We start from the raw sequence: 7,403 nt of genomic DNA, 5'->3' as shown, positions 1-7,403 counted from the left end.
CTCACAGCCTCTGCCCGCAGCCCGTCCCTGCCCCCGCTCGCGGGCTCCGAGTGCACCAGCCCCTCCGGGAGGACAGGTCCCACCGCCCCTCCGCGATCGCAGCTCCCCGCCGCCGCGCGCCAGCCCGTCCCAGGACAGCTCTCGCAGCCTCCCGACAGAGCAGTCTGCCCCGGGGTGCGGATCTCACAGGCCCCGAATACATCAGCCCGCCCCAGGACACCGCTCTGGCAGTACTCCAGTCCTTCCCGGAGCACGCATCTCGCAGCCTCCGAGTCTGAAATGACAGATCTCTCAGGCTCCGAGTACACCAGCCCGTCCCAGGAGACAGACCTCACAGCCTCCGAATACACCAGCTTGTCTGAAGCTACAGATCTCACAACCTCTGAATATACCAGCCCATCCCAAGATACAGATCTCACAACCTCTGAATACACCAGCCCATCCCAAGATACAGACTTCACAGCCTCCGAATACACCAGCTTGTCCGAAACCACGGATCTCACAACCTCCGAGTACACCAGCGCGTCCGAGAGCACCAGTCTCACCGAATATGCCACCCCTTCAACCTCTGACTATATGAGCCCCTCTGAATTCATGGACCTCTCGACTTCGGAGTATAGCAGCCTCTCTGAATATACCAGCCGCTCTGAGGATGGCTCGGCCTCCCCATACGACAGCCCCGTGGCCTCGGAGTATGCAGACACTTCTGGCTACACGAGCTCCTTCGCTTCGGGGTTTGTCGGCTCCCCTGGGACCAAGAAGGCAGACACGGAGGGTCATGCCAGCGGTCCTGCCTTCAGCAGCCCCGAGCGTGCAAGTCCGAGGGCAAACTTGTTCAGCTGTTCCAGCCCTGTTGTGTCTGGGTATGGGCCGGCCTCTGCTCCAGGCTGGGCTGGAGCCAGATACAGACACTCCTCCGGCTGCGTGAGCCCGGCCACATCTGTGTGTTCAAAGCCCCCGGATCTCCTGAGTGTGAGTGAGTACGTGAACTTGTGCACACCGGAGCACGAGAGCCCCGCGGAGCACGCAGGCCCGGTCAGGCTCAGGTATGATCCACTCCAGATACACAGGGGCTTCGGGGGGGATTGCGCATGCTGGAGAGAGAAGGCAAATCCATAGCAATGCCCGCGGACAGATGAGGGGCTGTTCAGGCTCCCAGGCTTATCTCAGCCTCTGGCCTTCCAAGCAGAAGAAGACAGACGCCCAAAGCATCTGACTGAGCTGCTAACGGGACATGGCCGGGATTACCAATGAAATGCTGCAGTAAATAAAGGGAATGACTATTCCACGCCTGCTGTTGCTTACTAACACGGAGTCCAGTTTGCTCTCCAGGGCTAGGGGCAAGAGAAGAAGGCTCTGACTTTGCGGCCCCCAGGCAAACCTCTGTGACGTGGGAAACTTCCCACGTGCATAGCTGTGCTTGCATGGTTCGAAGTAGCCCTTGGGGTTCATGTTGCAGTGGGTGCAGCAAAATGACCCCCTGAAAGCTTTTTTTCTGGGTCAATCTAGAGCAGCGATTCTCAACCAGGGTGCCATGAAATCCTTTTCAGGGTGCAGTGGGGTGCCTTGCCATGTCAGCACTGTTAGGTGTGCGGACATGATCCACACGATGAACCCAGGAAGCAAAACCCCTTCTTCATCCCAAGACACCTCCACAGGCAGGGATCGCAGAAGATGGCATCTTCCCTGTGGTTGCTGCAAGGATGGGAGCAGCTTTTCTCGTGGGTCCTTTAACAACAAGGTGGGGGTCAAACACAGTCAGACTTGCCGAGTGGAGATGGCATCCTTGTATATTCTCCCTGGGGGATGTTTGACCCTATGGAGGTTTCTATTGGGGGTAAAGGGTGTAGTGGTGCACATGGAGGGGTGATTTCCACCCCCTGCAGGCAGCTGACCACGCATGGGGTCTGGGTGACACCCAGGAGAAGGTGACAAATAAAAAGGCTGTGACTCCATGCTGCTCCATACAAAACAGATTTATTTGTGACAGCACTTGGCATCTGAGTCCGGAGCAGTTGTTGCTACAAACACCTCTCTGAGAACAGGCCATTGGGATTTTTTATTATGCCCCCCTCAAGATTGGGGCTCCCGTGTGCTAGGGGCTGCACATAGGCACCATGAGACACCATCCCCTGCTCCAAAGAGCTCACAAGCTCCCGCACCCCTGCTTGCTGATAGTGGAACAAGTCTTGGGGTCCTCCATCAAGTTCCCCCCGGGCCGTGCTCTGAAAAAGGGCCACATGATGCATTTGTACCTGGCTCCATCAAGCCCCTCATATGGCAGTGCCCCTTCTGCCCACTGGTACACAGGGAGTCACTGTCTTCTTGTAATAGAACAGTCTACTATGGCTGCCAGCACCACTCAAGTGCTAGAGGCTCCTGCTCTGAAACCCATAGGTGTCTCCATTGGTTCTTAGGGTTAAAGGTTTAGGGTTCAGCCCTGCTTTGATCCAGTGAAGGGGGGAGATTCATGAAATAAGCAGCCCCCCGGATTTTCACAAGTGCAAGGAGAAGGCATGTGTCGGACCCTGGCACCAGCAAACCAGGTGTCTCTATTGGTGCCTTGAGTGGAAGCAGCTGAGGTCTAGAGGGGGTAATTGCCATTTGCAATTAGCACCTGCGCCCAGTGCCCTGGAACCTCTGAAATGAGCCTTCCTGCTAATCCCTGTGCCATGTGCACATGGGTGTACAGAAAAGAACAAGAGTTGTCTGTGCAAAGCATGGAGGGACCTGGGGGGAGAGGACCAGGCCTGAGAAGAAAGATGCCTTTGCACCATTCTTGTTGGTCGCTGCAGCCGAGTTTCAGGTGCTGCACGGATGCAGGGAGCTCTCCAGCTGTGCTAGCACCTGAGAACTGTACCCTGTTTAATGTCCTCCAGTCTGACCGCATCCCACGCCTCCCATGTCCAGCCTGGCGGTGTGGGAAAAGCCATCTGCGGGCATGTCAGTGGCAGAGCTGGAAAGTCAGAGGCTTGGAGGCTGAGCCAGAGGGCAAGGCTTGCAGAGTAAAAGCACTTTGTGCCAACGATGGGGGCAGCTATGTGGGGCAGAGACAGCAGGCAGGTTGGAGGCGGTCTGCAGGAAGCTTTGGAGGTGGAGGGGGGTAACGTAGACCCAGATCCGGCTCTGAATTTGTGCCAAAGGGTCCCCATTTCACCCCACATGGAAGTCCAGTCTCTGCTGCTCACCTTCACATGAGTGTGCATAGGATGGACTCGAACCGACTCCTCTTCTGCCACCGCCAGGGCTCCTGCCTTTCACTGGGGATGTGGCTAGTGGGGTTGGCAGCAGGCCTGTGAGGGAGCAAATAGGAGGGGAGAAATGAATGCCACTGGTATGGCAATGCATGCTACTGCCTGCTGGCTTTGGGCACGGGGCTGGGCATGTTTTGCAGCCCTCGCAGGGTAGTTTGGGGCAGGGAGCAGGGCACTGCTTGCAGCTGCTGAGCCTAACGGGTGCTAACAAGAAGATGGGGCTCAGCTGGGCTCAGCCAGAAAGAGGGATTTGCTCTCTGTCTTAGTGCCCTTTGCATTGTCAGCTTGATGCATATCTACAGCAAGTCAGAGAAGGCTGCTGGATGCAAGCTGGGTATGAGTCAGCTGAGCAGTACTGGTGCAAAGCAATAACTCTGGAGAAGCGAAGACAGAGGTGGGATTTAATAGCAGCCTTCAGTTCCCTATGGGGTAGTTCCCAAGAGGATGGAGCTGGACTGGCAGAGAACAGAACAAGGAGCAAGGGGCTCTAGTTGCAGTAAGGGAAGCTTAGGTTGGATATTAGGACAAATTCTCTCACTAAGAGGGTGGTGAAGCACTTGAACAGGTTACCTAGAGAGGTGATGGAGTCTCCATCCTTGGAGGATTTTAAGACCCAGCTAGACAAAGCCTTGGCTGGGATGATCTAGTGGGACTGGTCCTGCTTTGAGCAGGGGGTTGGACTAGATGTGACCTCCCAAGGTCCCTTCCCACCCCCATTTTCTATGATTCTTCTGCTGTCTCCAGCACTGGCAGGGCCTCGCCTGGAGTCCTGAGTCCAGCTCTGGCCACCGCACTTCCAGGAAGATGTGGATGCCTTGGAAAGAGCCTAGAGGAGAGCAACAAAGAAGATCCAAGGTCTGGGGAACGTGATACAGGAGGAGAAGTTGGAAGTAGCAGGATGAGCTTGGAGAGGAGAAGGCAGAGGGGGATAGGATACCTGTCTGCAAAGCCCTGAGGGGGCTACAGAGAGGATCAAGATAGACATTATGGGGCTGCAAGGGACAGGAGAGAACAGGGCCACCTCACTCACTGCTCTAGCATCCGTGTCCGTAGCCGGAGGGTTTCATATTCGTGAAGGCCTGTGAAGCAAGGGGGGAAGCTGCCAGTTGCTGCAGTGCTTTGCATACCCGGACGTATCGCAGCTGGCATACAATGTGGCCCAGTGGCTTATCTCAGCATGCCGAGCTAACGTTCCCATGGGCGCCTTTTGGAAAAGGCAGCATCGGAGCTGCCAACCTGGACCAGAACCACAGCCCACCTTGCCCCGCATCCCACCTCTGACTGGTCAGCACTCGAGAGCCTGTTGTCTCTTGATGGCTCCAGTTGAAGACTGGGTGACTTTCTGGAGGCTATTGGGCCTCTTGCAGGGAAACTGGGGGATGTTATAGGGCTTGTGGGATACGAGCAGCAAAGCTAGAGTCAGTTTTGTGCCCACCACACTGCTCCCGTACTGTGCTCTAACATTTAAAGCTTGGTTTGGGGAATTAAATATCCCTGATCATGTCCTATAACTCGGAGCAGCCCCATGTTCCTGGGTAGAGAGCTCAGGGGTGTCCTTGCCTGTCTCTGCTTTGGGAGCATACAGGTGCAAATGCAGTGTTGTCACCCTCCAAGCATTCAAAGGGAATCGGGCCCATTGAGATGACAAATCCAGCTTAAAAACCATGAGGAATTATGTTAAACACCAGCACGTGCTGGGGTGTCTTTCAGTGTGCAGTCAGCTGCCAGAGTTGCAGGCAGGCCAGGATTACAAGCCCTTCCCCCCGCTTGCTGCCGAAAAGGCTAGAATATTTTTCTTAAAAGGAGGGCTGAGATTCTCCTGATCCTTTGACTCTTGCAGCTGGAGCTTAAGGGAAGCCCTGTGCGTTTCCCCAGCTCCGGAAGGCTTCACTTCCATGCCCAAGTCTTCCAGGGCATAGTTTCATTCTTGGTTCCAACATCTCTTGTCCCAGAGACACTTTTCCAGCAAACTACCTGCTTTGGGGTCTGTTACAAAGGCCTCTCTCTTGCCTGTCCAGCCATCTTTTGCTGCTCTTTTGGTCCTTTAGAGCAACCACTACACCTAGTCTGATTCCCATGTAGGGCCGTGGAGAACCAGGAGCCTGGTCCTGCTTTTGCACCATCCGTGTTTTGTTCTGATACTTACTTTTCAGCGAGGGCTGGAGTCTCCCGTTCTGGAGGCAGTTGTGGTAATAGGGGTCTGGGTGCAGGTACGTGTTGTTCAGGTTGCTGGAAGGACAGAGCAAAGACATCTGGGCGCTTGAGGCTGCCGTGATGCAGCTTCAGAAACATGAAGGTAAGACTGAGGCCTGAATTCTCCCTGCAGCCAGGAGAATTTGAATCTACGTCTTCCCATTAAATCCTAACCCCAAACGTGTTAATGGCTGATATCACCGTGTCATGAGCTGTTTTTTCCTAGGGTGTATCTTGCATCCAATATCATGAGATAGTAATTAGTATTAGTCTGATTCCTGTTTTGAGTCTTAAATGGATAACAATCATATTACAGTGATTATGGAGGGTTTTTTCTTTCTTTAGAGAGAAATCTGTATATTATTTAGGTTCAAATGCAACCCTCCCACTGATCTCCATATCTCACTGGAAGTCCTCCCTCTGTGGCCAGCTCTGTGGCACCTGCTGGGGCCTCATGGCAATTTGTGCATCATGCCAGGCCATCACTATGCACTAATGCACTACCCCATTTAATGAGGCAGTGCCCTTGCCTGCCATTGGGGCTTCATTCTGAATCAGGTGCCATATGGGTGAATGTGTGCACGTGTTTGTCTCTCCCTCTTTACGCACCTATTTGCTTGGGGCTGGTTATAATACGTGGGGGCCCTGCTAGAGGCATCCACCTCTTGCATGTGACTGCTCCCAAGTGCCGCGTGGCAGCTGGGGTCCCTGGGCTCGAGCTGGCATCCCTCCGCCAGGCCCGTGGTCTGTGCAGCCAGTCCCGCATCTGTGAAGGAGAAGGGTCAACAGTCAGGCAGATTTCTACAGCCAATGCACTAGGCTGGGAGCCAGGAGAGCTCTCTTCTGGGTTTGTACAGCCCCAAGTGCAGCAAGGCTTTGAGTGGCACTCCTGACTTGGTGCTATTATTGCAGCCTCCGCTTCCAGTCTCTTACCTGAAGCCCTGAGGCTTGGCCTCTGCAGGGGCTGTCTCCCTGCCTGCCAGGGGACACCTGCTGCCCCTCGTGGGGGAGATGGTCTCTGAGGCACTGGGGCAGCCAGCAGGGATGAGGACAGTTCCTCCTGGGGCTGAGCTGGTGGCAACCTGTCACGGGCAGAGGAGGGAGGTTGGCCTCGCGGCTAACCCCCCCAGAGATGGGAGGGGAAAGCCTCCAGGGCTATGGGCAGCACGCTGCCCACCCTCTTCTACTTACAAATGGTTTCCTTGGCGTGGTGTCTGGGGCTCGCGGCCCTTCTCATGGTGCAGGGCTGCTGAGAAGCGGACCTGGCTGGACGTCTGCAGCTTCCCAGGAAAGTGCTTCTGCGGGGCGGGGGAGAGAGGAAGAGAAATGGTCACTGCCTGGAGGGGGCTGTGGCTGTAGAGGTGAGGTGTGGGGCATGTAAAGCTGGAGGGGTGGGTGGATTAGGCAGAGAGACAGGAGGGAGGGGGGGTGAGTCCGGTGGGCTTCATGGAGGGGTTCTGGCCAAGGGGGCTAGTTCAGTAGAGACTCGGACCCAAGAGGTCAGCCCCATCAGGACTCACGAGAGGGGCGGCAGGGGCAAGGCTTCCTCTGTGGCAGGCACGGCTGTCCAGGGAGAGCTTGTACTGGAGGGCATCGGCCAGCTTGTTCACAATCCGCTCCTGAGCTGTCTCAGAGGCATCCTGCAGAGGAGAGAGGCAGAGGCTAGCTAGACAGAGCTGCGGTTGCCCGGACAGGGCTCACTCCAGCTACCCTAATGGGGCTCAAACCAGTCCCAGGGGCCTCAGGCATCCTAGCCAGTTCAGGATGCAAAACTGCTTTGCCCCAGAGCTGCAGTTGTCATGGGGAGAGCAGCTCAGGGTGCAGCAGTTCACATTCCTGAATCCTCTCCAGGGTACCTGCCAATGGGTTTGGGAGCATCTGAAGTCATAGTTTCATAGTATCATAGTAGCTAGGGTCAGGAGGGACCTGAACAGATCATCTCGCCTGACCCCCCGC

General features: G+C 55.5%; 2 protein-coding genes across 2 annotated transcripts in view; both read right to left on the bottom strand.

Annotated features, from left to right (window-relative positions):
• NAXE (NAD(P)HX epimerase) overlaps nucleotides 1–202 on the bottom strand; it is a 6,178-nt gene extending 5,976 nt beyond the window's left edge. Inside the window, exon 1 of the mRNA XM_025214372.1 lies at nucleotides 188–202. Within this exon, the coding sequence (XP_025070157.1) occupies nucleotides 188–202 (15 nt within the window). The remainder of the gene's footprint in view (nucleotides 1–187) is intronic.
• Nucleotides 203–1,837: 1,635 nt separating this feature from the next.
• Nucleotides 1,838–7,403, bottom strand: part of TTC24 (tetratricopeptide repeat domain 24) — an 11,185-nt gene continuing 5,619 nt past the window's right edge. The window contains exons 6-12 of the mRNA XM_014524169.2: nucleotides 6,968–7,087; nucleotides 6,639–6,745; nucleotides 6,381–6,529; nucleotides 6,057–6,213; nucleotides 5,401–5,483; nucleotides 4,285–4,333; nucleotides 1,838–3,293 (exon numbers count right to left, since the gene is read on the bottom strand). Of these exons, the coding sequence (XP_014379655.1) occupies nucleotides 3,191–3,293; nucleotides 4,285–4,333; nucleotides 5,401–5,483; nucleotides 6,057–6,213; nucleotides 6,381–6,529; nucleotides 6,639–6,745; nucleotides 6,968–7,087 (768 nt within the window). The 3' untranslated portion in view covers nucleotides 1,838–3,190. The remainder of the gene's footprint in view (nucleotides 3,294–4,284; nucleotides 4,334–5,400; nucleotides 5,484–6,056; nucleotides 6,214–6,380; nucleotides 6,530–6,638; nucleotides 6,746–6,967; nucleotides 7,088–7,403) is intronic.

This window comes from Alligator sinensis, unplaced genomic scaffold, assembly GCF_000455745.1.
Source record: "Alligator sinensis unplaced genomic scaffold, ASM45574v1 scaffold811_1, whole genome shotgun sequence".
Lineage (NCBI taxonomy): Eukaryota > Metazoa > Chordata > Crocodylia > Alligatoridae > Alligator > Alligator sinensis.
This window is presented reverse-complemented; position numbering and strand designations above follow the sequence as displayed.